The sequence below is a fragment of the Plectropomus leopardus genome, chromosome 6 (assembly GCF_008729295.1).
Source record: "Plectropomus leopardus isolate mb chromosome 6, YSFRI_Pleo_2.0, whole genome shotgun sequence".
NCBI lineage: Eukaryota > Metazoa > Chordata > Actinopteri > Perciformes > Serranidae > Plectropomus > Plectropomus leopardus.
In genome coordinates, this window is record NC_056468.1 from 18,467,382 (window position 1) to 18,489,433 (window position 22,052).

A 22,052-nucleotide genomic window follows, 5' to 3' on the forward strand; every position below is an offset into this window, starting at 1 on the left:
CAGCTGTAGACCAGCAGCCCCCGTGTTCAGTGAGGTAATATTACTGATTTTGTCAATGCAGTCTGGCTTTGAAAACACAGATAAGTTTCACTTTGCAATCAGCTGCCAGTCAGACAGGGCTGCGTGGATAAATGAGACTTGGACTGCATTGCACGAGTTGTGTAACTGATGTTTTAATATAGTTTTTTTGTTAAATGCGGCTCCCTTTTACTCCAATTCATCAAGAGTTTTCTCCATTTTCGGATTCTTTGTTCTCTGTTGAGGCATGTGGGGAAAAACAAGGTTTTCTTTACAAATTAAATGTAACACTAGGATAGTATTTTTAAATTTAATTTATTTAATGTTTATTTTCACAGGTAATCTCATTGAGACATTTGAGGAGTGAAGTATTCCTTTAACCCTTTGAGACCTGGATCAACATCAGTTTTCTTGTGCTGCGTTTAGAGACCTTCAGTTTAACCCTTTGAAACCTGAGCAAATTAGTTTAATTTCTTTTGAAAACATGGGGGAAAATGCATTGAGCATCCTGGCAAGAACTGTCGCACACGTCACAAGAAATGAGTAAAAGGACATTAAATTTTTCTTTTTTTAATTCTTATTAAATAATTTGTATAATAATAATAATAAATAATAATAATAATAATAATAATAATATTTTTTAAATATAGGAAAAATGTCTAGAAACTTACATGCATTATTCTAATATCTATAAAATTGTTTTACAGGAAAACACATTTTGGCAAAAATGTTATAATTGGAGTGCTGTCCTGATCTGATTGACTGCATTGATATGGACTATGATATGACTTGGAGAATTCAGCACTCAGTCTCAGAAAGTTTTATTTTTTTTCTTGTTTTTACAGAAAAAAATGTAATGGATATATTTTTTGAGGGGTGATCATTTTATGTGGGTTCATTTATTATTACTGTTATTATTACTATTATTATTATTGTGCTTTTTTTTAGTAATTTTCTTGCAATTATTGATTTACTAATTTCTTGCTAATTTTTGGGCGATGTCTTCTTAAGTTGCTCATTGCCTTCTCCCCATGTTTTTGCAAGAAATCACACCAGTTTGCTCATGTTTCAAAGGGTTAATGTCTGATCCATTAAGCCTTAGTAAATGTTTTATTAATATGATTAAAGCCATTAGTTACAACTTACTGTGAACCCTTTTATAAAGTGAGAAATGTGTCTAAAGTGGTTGTCTCTCCTCCGTTATTCCCGGCAGTGAGTCATGCTTTGGTGCAGATGTGGTGTCCTTCTGGTTCTCTGCATCTGTCCTCTAAGCTGCCTCGTGACGTCTCCCTGTCCTCCTGGCTGCTGTTGCCCCCGCCCAGGATTCCTGGTTCTATGCGAGTCCTTGGGTCTCAGATCTCTTCCTCGCTCCGTCCCTCTCAGCACCTCTGCTCTATCTGTAGCCAGAAACCAGCTCTGTAACGTGGACCACCTGCTCCGGCCGTTCTCCGACCTGCAGGAGCTGAGCCTCAGTCACAATCTGCTGGCCCGCTTCCCTCGCGGCCTGCCCCCCAGTCTGGAGTCCCTGCTGCTGCAAGAAAACCGCATCACTTACATCACCTCGGGTACCCTGCGACACCTGGGGAACCTCACTCGCCTGGACCTGGAGGACAACCGTATCAGTGCCATTCAACCCGGGGCTCTGCAGGGTCTCAACAAGCTGAAGGTCCTCACACTGAAGGGGAACAAGCTCACGAGCCTCCCTCTGAATCTGCCTCCATCACTGACCCACTTAGACCTCTCAGAAAACTGCATCTCTGTCCTGGACCTGCCCTCACTGTCTGCCCTGGTCAACCTGCAGGTCCTGAAGATCAACAGCAACTGCCTGCGCTCAGTCCCAGAGAGCGCCTTTGACAGCCTGCCGCGACTCAGATCTGTGGATCTCACCAACAACCTGTGGGTGTGTGAGTGCGACATCTTGTATCTTTACCGCTGGCTGCTCAGCGGTCGGCTCAGGATGGCCACCGACCTGGTGTGCTCCGAGCCGGTCCACCTTGCTCACCGCCTGCTTCTCAACTTATCCGTCATAGCTATCTGCCCGCGTGCCCTGAAGCCAAATGAGAGGACACACCAACTGGAGATGCTGACAGTGAAGCCCACAAGACCAGGCTCATTAAAAAACAGGAGATATTTGGGAAACTTCTCACAAGAAAACCCTGCTGGACTTCTTCCGAAAGACTTTCACAACACTCGTTTGTTTCTTAACCACTACTCTTTAGAGACCCTAACCTACGAGGAGTGTTTGTCCCTGAATAAAACACAATCAGCAGTCCCACCCCATATAAAAACCACTACTTCTGTCCCTAATGAGGAACAGAAATGCAGAGAAAACATCACAGGTCAGCCCCCTCACGTTAATGCAACCTCGGCTGAAGCAACACGATCTTTGCTCTCCACAAACAGAGAGGTGCACTGGCCCACTGCCGACCCACAGCTGCTCACACAGCAACACTCTGCAGTGGTCGTGTCTTTGCTCGCTGTGCTGTGTGTATTGGTAGCTCTCCTGATGCTGGCAGTGCTGATTGTACTGAGAAAGGTACTTCTGCGCCAAATGAGGGTAGCTCCGCTTGATGTGGGATCTGGTGGATGACACTAGCACAGACGCACTGCGGATGTTTTTCATTTTTATTCACAATAAGCACAATTTCATACAATAATCTGTTTAATGTTGTATTTATACTTGAGCTGTTGACCTAACTGCATTTTCATACTGAATCGTCCGTGTGTGACCAGTCATTTTACACAATCAAGCCAAATAAAACCAAATGCCAAAAAATTACAAAACAAAAGCTCACCTCAACCCGTAGTGTCTGATTTATGATATATCTCCTATGTTGAGCTCCCTTGTTTAAATTCAAGGATAGGATGATCATCTGATGGAAAGCAAATAAACCACTAACACTTATAAAGAGATTATAAAACTCCCTAAAGAGGGTGCAAGACCTGATGGAGTAATATGGTAGCCAATCTTCCAAACAGCACTGCAGTGAAACATTACAGGACCGGTGTTGTCACCTAATAGAGAGTTAATAAGGTATTAATTGGTGGCCTTTGTGCGTTCCTCCTTCTTGTCCTGTTGTTTTAGTCTGTAGTCTGACAGCGCTGCTTTTATGGCATCTTCTGCAAGCACTGAAAGAGAGGGAGTGAGGAGGTTTTAGAAACTCTTTGAAATGCTGCTTTGATTTTACTGAGAAATACACAGTCAGGTAACAAACTGTGGGGAAGACCTAAAGAATTGAGTACGGAAACGTCACTCGATAGTTTAATATGTATGAAAACCAGATTCCCTCTTTAACTGTAGTGCTTTGACTTACTGGAGCAGTGGAGCTTGACTGGAGGAAGGCACAATTCTTTGGCAATGTCTGTGTTCCTGATCTTCAGAGCTTCGTCAATCTGCAAGATGACAGCAGACTTTAGCAAAAAGCAGCACTTGTAAAGCCATTATTCTACTTTCTATTAAATCGTGTAATATACCAACTCACCGACTTCCCTTTCACCCACTCTGTCGCAAGAGAGCTGGAGGCGATGGCTGATCCGCAGCCAAATGTCTTAAACTTTGCATCAATAATCTTGCCGTTTTCATCCACCTGAATCTGGAGAAAAGACAGAGTCAAACACCTAGTTGCACCATAGGACAGTCAGGACAGTCAGGACAGCTGCATTTGACCTCCAGCCTACCTGAAGTTTCATTACATCACCGCAGGCTGGTGCGCCCACCAATCCTGTCCCCACATTTTTGGAGTTTTTGTCAAGAGCTCCCACATTTCTTGGGTTTTCATAGTGGTCCACCACCTTGAAGAAAGTGACAAACAGAAAATGATATACCACATTATTTATCGCATTGTTGTTTTGAGCGTTTAAAACTGGGACACCGCTAGTAAAGTTAGCCACACCAACATACTGTCGGACAACACACACACGCTAGCTAGCGTTACAATGTCAATAAAACTCACGTGACAGGCCTTAGGTACAGATATGAGTTTAAAACACATTTCCTTGTATATCATGTCTTACCTTTTTGTGATATGAGCAGACAGCACTCAGCTCCGGGCTGAATAACCTTCTGCTAAACAACAACAGCGACGACGCAGAGTTTCGTAAAGATACAATCGCCATGTTGAGGCAAAGATGACGAACGGAAATCAACGAGTGCGCCCGAGTGAGGGCGACCAGTTTTTGTTGACAAACAAGAGAAGGACTGTACCACCGATGAAGGAGCCCCTACTAGCGGCTAACAGCAGCCGGTACATGTTAGGTGATTCACGGTTAGATCTACACAGGCGCCACCTCACGACGCTGAAGTAGGCTTTCATTTCGACAGTTAAGGGGGAAATTACTTGCATCGCTTACTCGGCTTTTTGTACGACTTATTGTCGTGACAGCATGATAGGCATTTAAAGTAACGCATCAGGGCTGTCTGATACCTACTTTCACTTTTCTGTTTATTCTATTTATGAAAATGTAAAGGTCCAGATTTTTAAAAAATCACTATACTTAGACAAGTTAAATCTGGAGTAGATTATCCCGGAGAGACTAAAGGTTAATAAGAACACAGTTTCACATTTGTGAGACCTTTATTGTATTTGTGATAATGCCAAACAGGAAGATTTAACTTTTTTTTTTTTTTTAATTGTGGACCACATTTGACCTGGTCTAGATCGAAAAACACTACACTTAGACAGGTCAAATCCGGACTAGATTATAATTTAAAAAAAGACTTGGTTGTACAACTCTGAAACTGTTTTCAATCATATTTATTCTCTCTTTGATAACCTAGTGAAGGTTTGACTTGTCGAGGTATAGCCTAGTGGTTTTCGAGAGAGACCTGGTTGAATGTGGTCTACATGTGAAAAAATGCAGTGAAATCTCCCCTTTTTTTTGCATTTTCACAAAGAGAATAAAGATTTCACAATTCTAAAACAGTATTTTACATAATATTATTTCTGGGATATCTAGTGAAGGTTTGACTTGTCCAAGTATAGTGGTTTTCGAGAAAGACCTGATTCAGTATGGTCTACATGTGGAAAAAATGCAATGAAATCTCCCCTTTTTGCATTTTCACAGATAAAACAGAAGTTTCACAAATCTGAAAGTGTGTTTTAAGCTTTATTTACCCTTTCTGGGATAATCTATTTAAGATTTGACCCAGCTAAGTATAATAGTTTTGATCTGGACCTGGTCTAATGTGATCAACATGTGATAAAAGCAGTTAAGTGAAATCTTCCCTTTTTGCATTTTCACAAATAGAATCGGTCTCCTTTTTACAAATGTGAAAGTGGGTTTCACATTAAACACCTTTAATGTTTCACATGCTTTCACGACAGTAAGGGGTGCCAAAAGCTGTTACTTGAAGTTACTTTCCCCTTAATGCTCCCCTTAACTGCTGAATCGGAAGCTACGATTGTGAAGCGAACTTCAGCGTGGTCGCTCTGGGGCTCGTTGGGTTGTTACCAGGCAGACAGCGTTTCCAACATGGCAGCGTCAAGCAGCGCAGAGCAAACGCAGTTGCAAGACATGGAGGAGGAAGATGCAGGGATGGAGGAGAGGGAGATGGAATCGGAAGAAGAGGAGGAGGAGGGCATGGGAGTAGAAAATTCAGACGAGGAAGAGGACGATTCGTCGGAGGACGAGAAAGAAAACGAAGCCGAGATCCAGCGGCTGGAGGAGCAGGTAATTAGCCAACAGTCAAGCTGAGTTCACCAGCGTTAGCCGACGAGCTAATGGGAATGAATGGGTGGTAAACACATTCAGCCCCAACGAACCAGCAGCTTTAAAACTATTAGCTGCTCTGTCCTGCTCTGGTTTAACAGAAACTGAAAATGTAACGTTACTAATGTTAGCTGCTGTTATCCAAAACAATTAAATGAGCGCATGTGAAACGACGTCATTCACATAGCCACATAGCTGTCGTGATTAGCAGACTTGCTAATCTGTGATGCTAATGGCTTGTCTCGTGTCACACGCGCCTTTTTTTTTTTTTACCATCTCACTCCAGTGGATCATTAAAGCTCCCAGTATAGCTTAGGGAGGAAATACATGTGCAAATCTAAAGTTCACATTGTCCTAACTTTACTGGATGTCACGCCGTCGTCTCATAACAATTTTCTAAATTAGATCTGTCGCAGTGATACAGTAAATACTGCAGTCTGTGCTTTCACTGTAACAGCAGAGAGAAATCAAGTTTGTAACATTACAGCAGCTTTACTTTTGTCTCACTCAATTTATCAGGCAGCCCCGCAAAAAAATCCAGGGCCGTGATCACCTGTTTAACATTAAGGGTGGCCGTTTATAATCCACACCTGCTGTGATCTAGGCTGTGATCTAGGGATAATTCCCCCAGAATATTTTTTTGCTATCAAAACATTTAAACTGACCTTACTTACAGTATTTTGTAACAAACATTTTACATCAGGAGTTCTCAAAGTTGTAATAACTGAGCCAGCATATGATTGAGGATCACACGGGAAAAGTACACACACTGTGTCTTTTTAATTACATACTATACCATGACTTTTAGACCCTTTTTGATAGGGGTCGTTTGATAATTGACTTGGTTGAATATAGGGCGGATATTTGGCATTTTGCTGATTATTTGTATCAGCGTTTTATTTTAATGATGGCTAATAAAATTAATTAATGAAAACGTGAGTATATTACACTCAGCCAACACCAGGAAAGGCAAAAAAAAAAAGTTTGAGCATGGGAGGAACTTTCATTTTGTAAAACCTCAGGGAGTTATTTTTATTTTTTTTAACTTTATGTAATAAAAGTTATGGGGAACTTGCTGTATACGATGTTCACAAGTTTCAGTTTTGATAAAACATTTGTTAAAGGCATTTAAACAAAGTTTTGTGGTGGAGTTTGTTATATTTCAAATTCTAAATTTCTGCAAATATTTTCATTTTTATTGTAAATGCATATCAGTTTTGAATATTGGTTATTAGTCGCATTAAGTACTAATAATCTGTATCAGTATCAGCCTTGAAAACCCAGTATCGGTCGACCCCTAATTTTTTACATTCCAATTTTGTAAATAAAACTATAACAGTCGACAGTGATATAGCCCAAGAAAGACAAATAATGCATACTAATTTGATAGTTGTATTAGTTTTTTAATACATTTGAAAATATAGAAACAGTACAGTGATTGACTTTAATTGCACCTACCCATAATAGTTGAGCAACAGATTCTGCAGTACTCTGTGATATTAGAACCAGTGGTGGTAATAATGGCAATTTTTTAAGTTTATTTCTAAATTTATTTACTAATGATTGTTTCAGATAGTGATGTGTGGCTGTCCCTTGTAGCACAGCACTTTCTTTTTCTTTATGTTTTTTTTATCAGTCTATTTTAGGGGGACATTTTGAGCGTGTTTAAACATTAGTGAATATTAACATATGTATATTAGGGATGTGTTTTTCAAAATATATATAATAATTGCTGCTTAAAACAAATCCCACCTACCTAAAGGTTAAAATGCTGAGTTATGTCATAATTATTTTAAGAGGTGTTGATTCAACTTTATGGTCATTTTGGATGCTGCCATTTGTGTTGCTGTTGTGTCAAGTCAATTTTATAGATAAAGCCTATTATCACAAATCACAAGTTACCTCAGAGGGCTTTACAGCACACGATATCGACATCGACCAAGGAAAAACTCCCCATCGTTGTGAGCCGAGAAGTGTTAGCCTTCACTGAAATTAATAGAAAAAAAAATACTCAAAGTACCTCTTGGTATAATACAAACTTAAAATTCCAAAATGATAATAAAGCTCAGTACCCTTCTGAAATATAGGTAGTATTTATTAGACTGCATTAGATTAGTGTTAGATGGTATACCCAATAAACCAGCAACTGAGTGTCAGTGTATTGTATATATTGTATCAACTTTTTTTGTGTAATTGTGTAATTTATTAACCTTGTTGGATTGACATTTTCACAATTTAATCAACGTGACATGAATAAGAGGTGACATTTTCTTTGGCAGCGGTACTAAATCACTGCTAAATAAATACAGAAGAACCATGACATAATTATGTTTTATTATTGTTCATTGTGTAATCCCCTTTAACCTCTGTGACTTTTCAGCTGTCAATCAATGCTTTCGACTACAACTGCCATGTGGATCTTATCAAACTACTGAAGCAGGAGGGAGAACTTTTCCGTCTGCGAAAGGCAAGGCAGAAGATGAGTGAGCTTTTCCCGCTCACTGAAGGTTGGTGCATGTCTGATACTGTTTTTGTTTTTAGTATCATTTGACAACAGCTCTGTTTGTTATTTCTAACGGAGAATATGTTTCGTTGAACTCTGCAGAGATCTGGTTAGATTGGCTCAAGGATGAGATCCGTCTGACTGAGGAGGAACCAAACCGAGAGAAAGTCTATGAACTTTTTGAGAGAGCTGTGAAAGACTACATATGTGCGTACATCACACTATCGTTAATTACCTTTAAATTTGACATTTGTTTATTTCATGGTCCTCATGTTGAATTCTTTGTCTTTGTACCCAGGTCCAGATATCTGGCTTGAGTATGCTCAGTATTCAATTGGTGGCATGGGCTCACCAGGCGGGATAGACAAGGTGAGATCCATCTTTGAGAGAGCTGTGACGGCTGTGGGGCTTCACATGACCAAGGGACAGGCGGTGTGGGAGGCGTACAGAGAGTTTGAGAACGCCATTCTGTCCACAGTGCAGGTCTGTGTTTCCATCACTAGGATCTTTTCAGTGATCACATTTATGTTTCAGTTTTGTTGCTGCTTGATGTATTCCAGAGAGAGATTTATTTTGAACGATGAAATTTCAAAAACACTATTAGAAAAAAACAAGATGCACACTCGTTGGATGAAAAACATTGTAACATAGAAAAGTAGTTGCATATAAAATAGTTGCAGGCAATATTCGTCTCTCTCCGTCAGGTTAATATTGTCTAAAAGAATGCTTTTAAATGATTATCCACTCACGTAAAGATATACTATGCAGGATTTTCATTAAAAAAAACAAGCAATATATAGACGTGCGAGACCATAAGCAGCTTTTATCCAAGGAAAATCTACCAAAATCACACACACAGCGTCAAAAAAACGCAAATATAGCAAGGCCAAATGGCAAGCGGAGTGAATCTGAGGTTGGCTTTCACTTTTTTCTGTGGTGATACTGTTTACAGACAGCAACCGTATCTTACCTTTAACTAAGAATACAAATATTTTGAATGCTGATTTGGATTCCTTTCATGTTAAATGGTTCTTTGCTAAATTTTGACACCATTTTCTCTGCTGCATTTCCCCTTAGCCTCCCCCTGGCAGGGTTCCCAGCCGTGAGGAGCAGGAGCTGCTGAAAACTCAGCTCGAGCGTATCCATACACTGTTTCGCCGCCAGCTGGCCATCCCCTTAATGGGTAAGCATGACGCCTTGTCTGTCCAGACGGACCGCTTTAAAACAAGCAGGATTCATGTTGTGAGGGCTATATGTCAAAAAACCTCGTAAAACTGTAAATTTCCCTGTTTAAAAAAATAACGGTGCCTTGTGGGATAAGAAAAGTGAGCCATTGTTATCATGTGGCTTTTAAAATGCCATACAGATTTAGAAAGACACCAGGCCTCTCCAGGCACGACCATGCTTTCAGTTTGTTGCATGAGTGGGCGAGAGAGAGCCAGATGGTCTAATATTGTTCTGTTTTTTTCTGTCCTAGCTGAATGAGTACCGGTGGCATTTCTGCGCTGTTTTAATCTCTTTTTTTACCTGAAAATCTCACTTGTTAAATAATTCACTTCGGTATGAGGCTGAGGATATGCACTGTATATTAACATTTGCAAATTTCCACATTCTTGCAACTTAAAAATTATACTTTACTCTATTTTAAGGCCTTGCACACCCAAGTCTGCATTTTCATCTGAAATTGTCACACGTTAAAAATGACCTATGCAGCCGGCGGCAGAAGTCTGCATTTGTCATTCGAAAAGGGAAACTGGAGGACCAACCAAATGCACTTTAAGAACACAACCCAATGTTGGAAGAACAAACAATATTTACCACGTGCTAGTAAATAATAACAAAAGTATTACGACAGCACCGGGGAAACTCACCATGAGTTACTTTTATCCGTCAGCACCAGTTAATGTGCGGTGCTGATAACTGATCACTTGTTCTGGTCTGAACTGATCAGATTGATGGATGAGAGGAGAAGCAGAGTGCAGTGTGAGCGAATTCAAACTTTTAGACCCAGCACAATGAACAGCTGAGTTTCACCATCACTGCACTTGGTGGTCTGCTGCTGTGTTGGTGACAACATTACACTCACGCTCTGAGTGTGGTGCAGTGAATTACCGTACGGCGTATATATATATATATTTCAAAAGCACTAGAGAATCTATTTGTGTTGGCAGATGTTTTAATCGTGGCGGCCCACCACAAATAATTAAATGTGTGGGAAACCCTGGGTCATTGTATCTGTATTGATATGGTAGAAAAATGTCCTTAAACTGAGCTCTTCTGCTTTGTAGACATGGAGGCCACCTATGCAGAGTATGAGGAGTGGTCTGAACATGGGGTGGCTGAGACGGTCGTACATCAGTACAAAAAGGCTGTGCAGCAGATGGAGAAGTGCAAATCTTTTGAAGAATCTCTGGTAACTTTTACAATCGTCGTCCTTTTTATGAGTTTAAATAACAGTTTTTTTGCAATACGTAATATCCACATTATGCTGTCTTGCGGCAGATCGTAGCAGAACCTCCTAAGCTGGCAGAGTATCAGTCCTACATCGACTTTGAACTAAAGGAGGGCGACCCAGCACGGATCCAGATCATCTTTGAGAGGACCCTGGCAGAGAACTGCCTGGTACCAGACATGTGGGCGAAATACAACACCTATCTTGTGAGTAATGGTCAGTGTTTGGCGTGGTGTTGTCCTTAAAGGGCTCCCAGTCAGGCTGTAATCTTGCTGTGTAGGTTGGACTGGTTTCACATGGCATTACCCCTGAGTCTGACTGCTCTTATTCAGCAGCCTGAAACTTGCCAACGCCACGGTCTGCCAGCAAAGGCTAAAAAGCTAGGATCAAAATGTTGCACTGAGCATATCTTGGTAAATAACAGCCAGTGATTTCTTCAACGGTGCCTCCAAAAATGGATTTATGGGTTTTAAAATCTTTTAATGTAGTTTCAGACATTTTGATGTGTTTTTGATGGCAGCGAGTCCAGACTGATACAGAAAGCAGAACACAATGTTGAGCTCACGTCATCAGGATGGTCTCACCAGGTTATCAATCCATAGCCACTTTCATCATCCACTCCAAAAAAATAAGATGCGTTTTATTGTTTTATACCACTTTGTGATCCACTAGCCCAACGTGGAGTTTTATTGTAGCTATTTGAGCCCAGGGTTGTTAGAAAATGTGGTTGCTCCTAAAAGTGACTCTTTAAATCTTAAGTAGTACATCTTTCAGCTTGTTTAAGATTATTTTAACAAGTTTGTTGTTTGTTGTGTCTGGACTCGGCAGGATCGTCAGCTGAAGATCAAAGACTTGGTTCTCTCCTCTCATGAACGCGCCGTCAGGAACTGCCCATGGACCATGGGTCTGTGGAAGAGCTACCTTCTCGCCCTGGAGAGACACGGAGCCGACCATCAGACTGTCTCAGGTAACCACTAAAGTGCGGCGAGAGCGACTCCGTCGCTGTTCTCATGCAGTTGTTTGTTTCTTACGAGGGAAACCCCAGAGTCTTATTCCGGTATACTTCCGGTTTACTTTTCTGTATGATATAGTTTCTTTCTTTTTCTCACAGATGTTTTTGAAAAGGCGCTGAATGCAGGTTTCATTCAAGCAACAGATTATGTTGAAATTTGGCAGGCGTACCTCGACTACCTGAGGAGACGAGTGGATTTCAGCAAAGGTGAGAGCAGTTGCGTGTGAAACAGAATTTTGTCTTTGCGTTTAGAAACTATTCAGTTCACTCAGTGTTTTCTTCTTATCCGTGTATCCTCCGTTTTTTGTCAGAATCAAGTAAAGAGTTGGAGGAGCTACGAGGAGCTTTCTCTCGGTCTCTCGACTACATGAAACAAGATGTTGAAGAAAGTATGTGGATTTGAGTCCGACTGAGAATTACTTCTGTGGTGTTCTTGGTTTGGTTTTCATATAATTCATTGTCTTGTTTCACTGTAGGATTTGGTGAAAGTGGAGATCCATCTTGTATTATAATGCAGATCTGGGCAAGGATAGAGGTAAGCAGCGTTACTATGACGACCATTTTCAAGAGTTGGATGTCTGTTATGTTGAATTGTGTTCTTTCCTTTTATATATAACTGTCTTGTCTACGAAATCATAGGACAAAGGAAATGAGCTTGTCCATTTTAAACCTAGCAATAGCTGAAGTGTGTAAACTATATATATACTTATTCTCTCAAATGACCTCGATGCACAGTGAGATTACTCCTTAAGGGCCATGGAGACACATGGGAAAGGACCAGTAACTAAACTATGGCAGTGCTATACAAAATGTGAAAAGATGGAAAAACTGTACAAATGAACCTTGCATAATGTTTTTTTTCTCCCTGTCAGGCCCTCCACTGCAAGAACATCCAAAAAGCCAGAGAGCTGTGGGACAGTATCATGACAAAAGGGAACGCAAAATATGCCAACATGTGGCTGGAGTACTATAACCTTGAAAGGTCTGTCAGTCAGTGTCTGAATGGGGAATTAAAGTTGATTGAAGTGAAGTTCTGACACCTTTCTGAGCCAAAACTTATATATGATGATCTTGATCTTTATTCGTAGATCTTATGGAGACCCCGTTCACTGCCGGAAAGCTCTCCACAGAGCAGTTCAGTGCACCTCAGACTACCCTGAGCATGTGAGTGAAGTCCTGCTCACGTTCGAGAGGGTGGAAGGTGAGTCCCAATACCAAAAATCAAACATGACAAAAGCAAAGATGATTTTCATATATTACAGAGTGCGTTGTCGCCTGTAGGCTCTTTGGAGGACTGGGACGTGGCAGTGCAGAAGACAGAGACCCGGCTGAACAGGATTAATGAGCAGCGAGCTAAGGTAGGTAAAAAGCGACAGTGAGGAGGGCAGCGTTTTATTCAAAGAGGAACGTTTTTCAACTCTCAGGGACCAGAAAAAACCCAAACATGCAGCGAGATGCTCAGTACTGAATAGACGGTCAGCACTGCGTCATGCCGCTGACGTTTGTAGCATTGTGTGACTACACGATACTCCCATTGCAAAGTCAACAAAATGACTGGTCTCAGGAATAAAAACACTTTGAGGCACAGCTGTCTCCGTAGCTGCATTTGTCACCGTTTTCCTCGTGTTGTTGTTGTTGTTCCTCCATGCTGGTAAGGGTTCTTCTTCCTTTGGGATTTAACAGCAGACTAGAACACATGTAGGCGTATATGAACCCCGCCATGTCCAGACAAACCGCACCCCTGGTATCTACAAAACTGGAGAAAAATAAGATATGGTCACGTTTGCAGAATTTTTGCATAAGCTTTATACTGAACTGTTTGTTCTTGTGACATCCCTAACTGGACAGGTGTATCATTTAGCTGCTTTTGGCTCATGTCAGCATTTTCTACCCATCTGTCAGGTGGCTGAGAAAGAAGCCAACCTGGCTCGGCAGGAGGAGGAGAGAGCTGATCAGCGGCGTAAGGCCAAAGCAGAGAAGAAGGCTCAGAAGAAGATCCACAAGGGAGCTCGAGCGGGAGAGAAGAGGAGAGCAGAGCAGGATGATTATAATGATGAGTGGAATGATGACTCAGGTAAATAATGATCGTTTTTATGATGAACCTTTTTAGTTTTAGGTAAATTATTCCTAATTAATAGTCCCCTGTGTGACAGAACAAGCTCCCAAAAGGCACAGAGGAAACGGGGACCAGACCACAGAGGAGTACATGGAGACAGAGACAGGACTCTTTGGGAGGAACGCTCCCCCTGGCTATAAGCCCGCTCCAGCTGGTAATAAAAGAGCCCAGCAGGAAGCTGCGGCCGCTGCCCAGAGGCAGAACGATGACAAGCCTGAGCTCCGCAATGATAACAGCAGCGTTTTCATCAGCAACTTGGCGTACACCCTGCAAGAGCCAGAGGCGAAGCTCAGGACGCTGTTTGAGAGCTGCGGTCCCATCAAACAGATTCGCCCTGTCTTCGGCAACAAAGGGACCTTCAAAGGCTACTGCTATGTACAGTTTGAATCCCCGGTGTCGGTCCCTGAGGCCCTGAAGCTGGACAGACAGGAAGTGGAGGGCAGGCCCATGTTTGTGTCACCTTGTGTAGACAAAAACAAAAATCCTGACTTTAAGGTAAATATGAACGCAAGTAGAGATTTTTGTTTTTTATTATAACCAGTTATCAGCAGGTTTCGGAAAGTCATCATTGAAAAGAGGCTTTAAAAGGTATTTAAGGAAAAGTGTGTAACACTTAAGGGGATTTAGTGGCATCTAGCGGCGTGGATTGCACATTGCAACCAGCTGAATTCCTTCATTCTTCATTGTTCAGGAGGTTATTACCAGGAGACAAATTATCTGCAGAGGTCTCTTCCTCTCATAAACAAACATTAAACAAAGACAGGGAGATTTAAGCCAGGAAAAACACTGAATGAAGCAGTTTCATTGTAAAACTCAGTGTTTTCCTGAAGCTGTTCTGCACGTAGCAGAGGAGCTGCTAACTACAGCGGCCAATGCAAAAATGCAAATGGTCCTCTCTAGAGCCAGCCTTTAGTTTGTCCATTCTGGGCAACTGCAGGAACATATTGGACTCCATGGATGAGGACTGGCTCCCTATGTAGATATAAACAGCTCACTTACACAAAAACATGATAATTCTTATTTTCAGGTGATAATACATTAAAGAAAATATGCATATTATATTACATTTCTGCCAATATATCCCCCTAAATCCTACACACTGAACCATTAAATAATCTAAAACATTTTTTTCAAAGTCTAGTTAATCTGTCTATTCATTTAATGCCTTTTATCTTGTGTTAATTTAATTAATTTTAACATCTGGGAGGTACTGAAAAAAGTGGTGTAATATTGAATTATTCGAGGTCATGTAATGTCCCTACAGGTTTTCTATGTTAGGGCTGTATGATTAATGACTGTTAAACAGGTGGTCTTTACTGATAACTAACTTTCTGAACCTGATAACTAACAATACAAATGACCTCTTTACATTAATGTCCCCTTAGGTTTTTAAATACAACACATCTATGGAGAAACAAAAAATCTTCATCTCTGGTTTGCCGTTTTCGTGCACTAAAGAGCAACTGGAGGAACTCTGCAAAAGTCACGGCACCATCAAAGAAGTTCGTCTGGTCACGTATCGCTCAGGAAAACCCAAGGTAAGAATAAAGGGCAGGACAATAGTGTCCAGATGTTTGGCTATAAATAGTCGTTCTGGTTAAGATAACGATTACCACCTTTGTCCATGCAGATGCTGCTGCTGTGTTAACCCTTTCTCTCTGTGCGGCTCTGCAGGGTCTGGCATATGTTGAGTTTGCAGATGAGGCCCAGGCTTCTCACGCAGTTCTGAAAATGGACGGGATGGATTTAGAGGGCAACAAAATCTCTGTTGCTATTAGTAACCCTCCTCGCAGGAACATGATGGATAAAGCTGGTTCCAACAGAACGTCAGACATGATGCCTCGCCAGGTGTTTGGATCGTAAGTTTACTGACGCATTTCTTTTTCATGCCAACTGAAATGTTCTGGAAGTTTTCCATCGTCAGATCTTCAACTGTACAGAAGTAAAGCTGTTTTTTGTTCTCCCAGGAGAGGCAGAGGACGCACCCAGCTCTCATTACTTCCCCGCTCCCTGCATCGACAAAGCGGGCCTGTGAGCAAAGTGAGGAATGGGACTGCGGCTGAGCAGGCGCCAGCAACAGCAGCCAGCAGCGCGGCAGCCGGAGAGACGAAACCTTTGTCAAATTCAGACTTTGCCAAGATGCTTCTCAGCAAGTGAGAAGATGAGCGAGAGAATTATGACTGCCTTCACACTGAAAGCCATCTTGTGTCCTTACAAATTAGTGTTGGTGATTTTTCTGTAATTGGTTACCCGGCTTCCCTTTAATCTCTGTCTTGTTCTCATCATCCGTTCTGCGAGATTTGCCTTAATCGCCGAGCTCCTGCCCTCCATCGGAAATCCTTTTCTCAACCAAGACTTTTCGCCAGTGTGACAGATCGTTTTCGTTTGGTTTGTTTGTTTGAAGGTGGCTGGCAGGCTATTTTATATCAAAAGAAGTGTATCATATTTGTGTGTAAATATACAGTATCTAAAATTGTACGCCTCATGTTGCAAAGTGTCTTCTTTTGTTGTGTAATGTGAACGGGATCTGAGAGAAGCATATGGGAAGAGTTTGTTTTTTTTCCAATATTCAGACAAACTTGTGAATTTTGTTTAAAAAGGTTATATGCAAAAGTTAGGATGTGGTGTATTATACATGGTGTGTGTGTGTGTGTGTGTGAGAGAGAGAGTGTGTGCGCGCAGAAGTTGGATGTGCTCCAGTGATGAAAAGACATATTCTCCAGACGTTTTTAGGAAACAGGATTTTTGTTGTGTAATTTATTTTGACAGATTTAACAAGGCAAGCAAAGACTTTTAACTGCCTATATAATACAGCTTATTCATTATTTTTACGTAATACTATCTGTGAGTTACCATCTGCTATTCATCATAAGTATTATGATGCTATGGAGTCCATAGAGGGTCCATTTAATTACTTGGCTTCATCTTGTCCTGAGGGCATGTTATTATAGTATGAAAACTGTCCTAATATGTCACACTGCTGATGCTTGATATCAGTTATAGTATTTACAGAGCTACTCTAAGTATACTTTCTCATGATTTCTCTGTTTTCATGCATCACTGTGACTGACCTGTCTGTTCAGGGTAAAAACATCCACCATCGAATCACTTGTTTTAGATATCAGTCTGATTTATGTGCTGTGGACCCAGAAGAGGGATTCACAGGGAACTGAACCATTTTCCCTTCGCCCTGTGAAACTCTGACTGCATGAAAGCAGGGTGTTAATGATGCTGGAAAAAAAGGTCTAATTTGCTGCTTTGGTGGCTGCTTGCCCAACAGTCTAACGCAGTGATACTCAACTTACAGCCCGTGAGCCAAGTCTGGCCCGTGACAGGATGCTGGGTGGCGTCCAACCTTTTCTAATTCACAATGAATAAACGGATTTTTTTTTGTACTTTAAATGTAAACAATGTGCCAAAATGCACATAAAGCATAAAAATCGAGCTTTATACAAAAACGTACCAGAGGAGGATCCCCTGGACTCCCTGACAAAGGTTCTGGCTAAGTCCTGAATGTCCTCAAATCCTCGACACGCTGCATACGCCTGACCTGTGCAGGGCTGCAGCAGCTGGTGACTGGCCCCCGGCCACTTGTCATTTTCCAAAAGTGGCCCCTGGGCAAAAGCAAGTTGAGTATCCTTGGTCTACCGATAAGTTGATTAACAGAAAATCTATCGGCAACTAATTTGGTAATGAATCTTCTACGTTGAGTCTGTTCAAAGGTCTGAGTCTGTTACCAGCATCTCACGTGATATTTTTGTTTTTCCTTTTATTACGTTTTATGAATTAGAATATTTTTGGGTTTTACAGTAATGATGGGACAGAACACGTGATGTCATCACCTAAGACTCTAGAAAATTGTGATGGGTATTTTTCAGTTTTCTTAAGAAAAATTGGATTTTGAGTTTATTTTCGGGAACTCAGGCATTAGACTATTGTTTTTCTTTACTTCCATTTTGTTAAAACAGAGTGTATTTGAGTTTTAGATTGTTGATTGGACAAATTACATTTAATAATATCACCTTAGGCTCTAGGATATTGTGATGGGAACTTTTCAGTTTTCTCAAATTTTGTAGAGCAAACGATAAAGAAAATAATTGGCAGATTCATCCATAATAACAAGTTAAACAAGAGAAGACATGGATTAGTTGAGAGCGTTACAAGTTAAGATAAAGCTATAAATACTAGAAAGTACATGTGAAACTGTGTTCTGTGTACACTGTAAAAGTGAATCCTTAGAATGCTATTAACAGAAACCTTAGTACACTTTTATAAATGTGGTCACTTTGTGATTGGTCGAGTTGATTTCACCCTCTGAACTTGGCAGACAGCTTTTCAGTATTCTGTGTAAAAAAGCTGTTGCCGTCATCTACACATATAAAGGTCTGCAGCTCCGACACAAGTAGAGAATCTATGCAGTTTTTCCATTTCTGTTATCCCACTTTAGAAATCGGCCATTTGCCCACTCATCCTGTTTGGATATTAACATTTTCGTTTGTGTACATAGTGTTCAGTATGCTAATTTCAAAAGAGGTCACCATAGTTTGTAATAAATAGAAATCTATGTTTTAAAAACAGATGGAATACAAGCTATATGTATTGCTCTCACCACAGTGGCCTACTCTAAAAAAAAAAAATCTAAATATGTTGGTCTCTAAAGTCACCTTCTGTTTTATGTTCAATACTAAAAAGTGGTATGTGTGCATTGCTGTTGTTTTGTATAATTTCTATAGTTGATGTTTTGAATTTGGTATAGAAGTAAATAATTAATGGCTTTTTTGTTTGTTGGTTGGTTCTATCACAGTATTTATTTACCTGCTTGTTTCATTATCTATCATTTTTTACCCTTGTGTTTTTGGGTCCTGTAAAAAACAAAAAAGAAAAGGTCATGTCATGTATATTTTTTTCTGGTCTAAAACTTGTTTTAATAAAGTCATGTAAAACATCTTTGATCCCAGCATGACACTCACAGCCTCGTTCATTTTTAAACACTTTTAAAGACTTAATCGAAGTTAATAGATCACTTTTATTTTAAAATAAAATAAATACAAAGTGCTTACAGTGTTATGAGACAGCCCCTCTATCCCAAAGATCATTAACTAAATATTCACACATCCACAACAAAGCTTCTTAGGTCAAACAACATGATAAAGTTTCCCTCGTCACATCACCAGCAGTCAAACTTATTCTGATGAGAACTGAAATTCATCAACACTCTGTGGGAATATTGTGAAACTAAAAGTGGGTAAAAAGGTTTCTTTTAATTGGAAGCAAACCTCAAACAGCAAAATCAGATTAGAAGTCAACATCCTGCAGCAGTTTCAATGAATTCAGCAGGTCTGGAAGATTGAAGCAGAAAAGAGTGATCCTGGTGGAATATGGTCAAACTAAAAGGCAACTCTCAGCTCTTAGATTCTCCTCCTGTCTCCAGCTCAGTTGTGAATCGGGATGGTCTGCTTGCATTCGGCGCAGGTGTGGTCCTGGCCAGCTCCTGGAAGTCCTACGGCGTGCTCTGTTGTAGAAATCAACAATGTGTCCAATGTCATCTCTGTACATTTGGCTATAAAGCGAATGAAGGGCCGAACATCGCCCTCATTGGCTGTGTCTAGAGCTGCATAATACTCAGCCCTCTGTTCCTTGCGAATAGTGATTGGTGGGTATCTCGCCTGCATGAGCACAAGGTTCATGAGCAGCCGTGACGTGCGTCCGTTGCCGTCTACAAACGGGTGCACGTACACCAGTTTGTAATGGGCGAGAGCTGCGTACTCCACGGGGTGCAGCTGCAGGGCCTCCTCAGAGTTGAGCCACTGAACCAGCTCCTGCATGTGTCTCTGCAGGTCCTGAGGGTGCGGGGGGATGTGGTGGCCCACAAACACCTGGTTGGTACGCAACCTCCCTCCCTCCACAGGGTCCACATAGCCCAGCACCCGTCGGTGAATCTCCAGGATGTCACTGACAGTTATGGTTCCTGTTCTGGACAGCAGCGTGGTGTTGATGTACTTCATGGCTGCATCCACACCGATGGCCTCGTTCTGCTCCTGCAGGCTCTTCCCAGGGACAGCATAGCGTGTCTCAATGATGTGACGGATCTCAGACAGAGTGAGCGTGCTGCCTTCGATTGCGACTGTGTGGTAGATGTGGTGGTAGTAGGTTTCCTCCATCACCCGGCGGAGTGCAGAGTTGCCTTTAGGAATAGACATGAGCCGGCGCACTTTACTGTCAATGATACCGAAGTGACGCTGATCGATCTCTTCCACCAAAGGAAGAGTTCGGTCCCGGCTGACCAGAGCTCTCTCATTGCATGGTGAGATGGCCAAGGCCTTGGTGTACAGGTGGTCTGCCTGGACCACATCCTTCTCCTCCTCTAGAATGGTCCCCAGCTCTGTCAGGGCATCCACAAAGTCTGGATTCATGCTGAGTGCGTGCACCAGCAGCTTGTGGGCCTTCTCCCTCTTTCCCAGTTTCCTCATCTCCAGAGCCTGCTGCAGCGCCGCTTTGGCCTCAAGCTGCATCTCTGCAAAGAACATGATGGACAGCGTCAACTCCAACACAGATGACAGAGTACAGAGAAAGAAAACTATAAAAGAACGAATAGTGCCACTTCTATTGGAGTCAATGGCTAATAACATGTTGACGCAACATTTCGTTCAGACGCCTTTTAAATAATTAAACTTTTGTACCCTGAGCAAATCAGTTTGATTTCTTCCCAAAATGTGAGGCAGAGGCAAGGAGCAACTAGGCAAGAAATGTCTTGGAAAATGCAAAAATTGAGAGGATTTTGAAAATTATGAAAATAAGCAAGGTAAAAATGTCCAGAAAACTAGATTCATAATTAAATAAAATAGATTTTGTTAAAGAATTATCATCTTTATTATAATTATTACCCCCACTGATTTTTATTTTACTTATTTTTTGGCGCTAATTTTCTGTTTACGAATTTCTCACTATTTATGGGTCATTTCTTCATCGCCTTTTTCACAATTTAATCAGGTTTCAAAGGATTAAGTTGCTATTTGATGCCCTCTGGCCTCAAGTGAGACTTTAGTTCCTTCCATTAGTTCCTACCTGCGATTGTTTGCGGGGACAGGTGTGAGTGTAACAAACTCAATTTGACATGTGCTGGAGTTGAGTGAACTGAGAAGCTGAATGTCGCATTGATGTGAATGAAATGATATTAAAACGAAAGAAATTGTAGCCCACAAGCCGGAAGGACTGGAGAACGCTACCGCACAGAGAGATCGGTTTACACCGGCTGTATTAGACTTAGATATCCGGTGTTATCTTTGACATATGGCACTAAGCTGAACTGTTTGTACCTTTGCTCGGCTTGGACCTCAGAGGCAGCACATCAAGGGCAGTAAATGGGACAGTGAGGCTGGTGGACTGCACAGCTGGAGGCTGCTGGGAGCTGCCCCACAGCTGGCAGCGGAGCTGAGCGAAGCCCTTCAGGGCGGCACAGCACCGATCCTCCACCCCCACCAGAGGCATCAGGACGGCCACCAAAGAGCCGAGGAGGACACACAGAAGCGGGCCCCATCCTCCGAGCAGACGGCCGCTGGTATAACTCCACACCGTCACAGCAGCCATGATGGTCCCAGGTCACAGGCTCCATCCTCTGGTCACACGGGTCCCCATGTATGTCCAGCGCCGGCTAGGAGAGCCGAAGGCCGGCGGACAGGTGAGAAAACACGGTCAACATGACAGCTGGGAGACGCCAACACTGCCGAAAATTCACCCAGTTACCCAACTTTTACAGCTCGTAAGTTCGCTAACGCCAGTTAGGTCAACTTAGCACTCTGTCGCATGTATGTGACTCTAAATGAAACTATAAAATACCGACTGAATTAACGTTTACACAGCGGTTGACTTGTTACCGGTGTCAGCGCTAGACGGTATAGTTGTGTACAATAAATACACATCATCCACTTCCTCAGTCTCAGCGTGTCAACATCCTGGAGTATCATTGGTCAGAATCAGTTTGAAGCTCGCTGCCGATTGGCTGAAAACGCAGCAATACAACAAATGGTTCGTAACGGTCTGTGATTGGTGTGTTGTGGAATATTGGTGCCCTAACTTTAGCCTGTAAGGCAGTGATTACTGTACAGCAGCAGTACAACATTAGCTCTGCTTAAAAAAAGTTGGAGGGCAAGAAATCCTCTCCAAACTACCAATTAAGAGTTATTTCCCAAACACACACGCAAAATAGTCAGACGAGCACAGATATACATGAGAGCACTAAAAG

The 22,052-nt window shown here is 41.7% G+C and overlaps 4 protein-coding genes across 4 annotated transcripts; 2 read left to right on the forward strand and 2 right to left on the reverse strand.

Annotated features, from left to right (window-relative positions):
* Window positions 1-2,610, forward strand: LOC121944499 (leucine-rich alpha-2-glycoprotein). Its single transcript, XM_042488307.1, has 2 exons — window positions 1-34; window positions 1,232-2,610. Exon 2 carries the CDS (start codon window positions 1,238-1,240, stop codon window positions 2,606-2,608), a length of 1,371 nt encoding a protein of 456 aa, XP_042344241.1. The 5' UTR covers window positions 1-34; window positions 1,232-1,237; the 3' UTR covers window positions 2,609-2,610.
* Window positions 2,611-2,629: 19 nt separating this feature from the next.
* Window positions 2,630-4,149, reverse strand: iscu (iron-sulfur cluster assembly enzyme). The gene is made up of 5 exons (XM_042488309.1): window positions 4,033-4,149; window positions 3,697-3,810; window positions 3,501-3,611; window positions 3,333-3,411; window positions 2,630-3,147 (listed from the first exon to the last, which is right to left on the reverse strand). Exons 1-5 carry the CDS (start codon window positions 4,132-4,134, stop codon window positions 3,056-3,058), a joined length of 498 nt encoding a protein of 165 aa, XP_042344243.1. The 5' UTR covers window positions 4,135-4,149; the 3' UTR covers window positions 2,630-3,055.
* Window positions 4,150-5,459: 1,310 nt separating this feature from the next.
* On the forward strand, window positions 5,460-16,288 carry sart3 (spliceosome associated factor 3, U4/U6 recycling protein). The gene is made up of 19 exons (XM_042487725.1): window positions 5,460-5,688; window positions 8,108-8,234; window positions 8,333-8,437; window positions 8,529-8,713; window positions 9,308-9,413; window positions 10,519-10,643; window positions 10,733-10,888; window positions 11,511-11,649; window positions 11,794-11,901; window positions 12,006-12,083; window positions 12,171-12,229; window positions 12,567-12,676; window positions 12,783-12,895; window positions 12,976-13,052; window positions 13,597-13,768; window positions 13,848-14,305; window positions 15,196-15,348; window positions 15,485-15,669; window positions 15,778-16,288. The coding sequence occupies exons 1-19, from the start codon at window positions 5,491-5,493 to the stop codon at window positions 15,965-15,967; spliced, it is 2,844 nt and encodes a 947-aa protein (XP_042343659.1). The 5' UTR covers window positions 5,460-5,490; the 3' UTR covers window positions 15,968-16,288.
* A 2,530-nt stretch (window positions 16,289-18,818) lies between these two features.
* ficd (FIC domain protein adenylyltransferase) lies at window positions 18,819-21,718 on the reverse strand. Its single transcript, XM_042487726.1, has 2 exons — window positions 21,127-21,718; window positions 18,819-20,324 (listed from the first exon to the last, which is right to left on the reverse strand). The coding sequence occupies exons 1-2, from the start codon at window positions 21,395-21,397 to the stop codon at window positions 19,243-19,245; spliced, it is 1,353 nt and encodes a 450-aa protein (XP_042343660.1). The 5' UTR covers window positions 21,398-21,718; the 3' UTR covers window positions 18,819-19,242.
* Window positions 21,719-22,052: the final 334 nt, after the last annotated feature.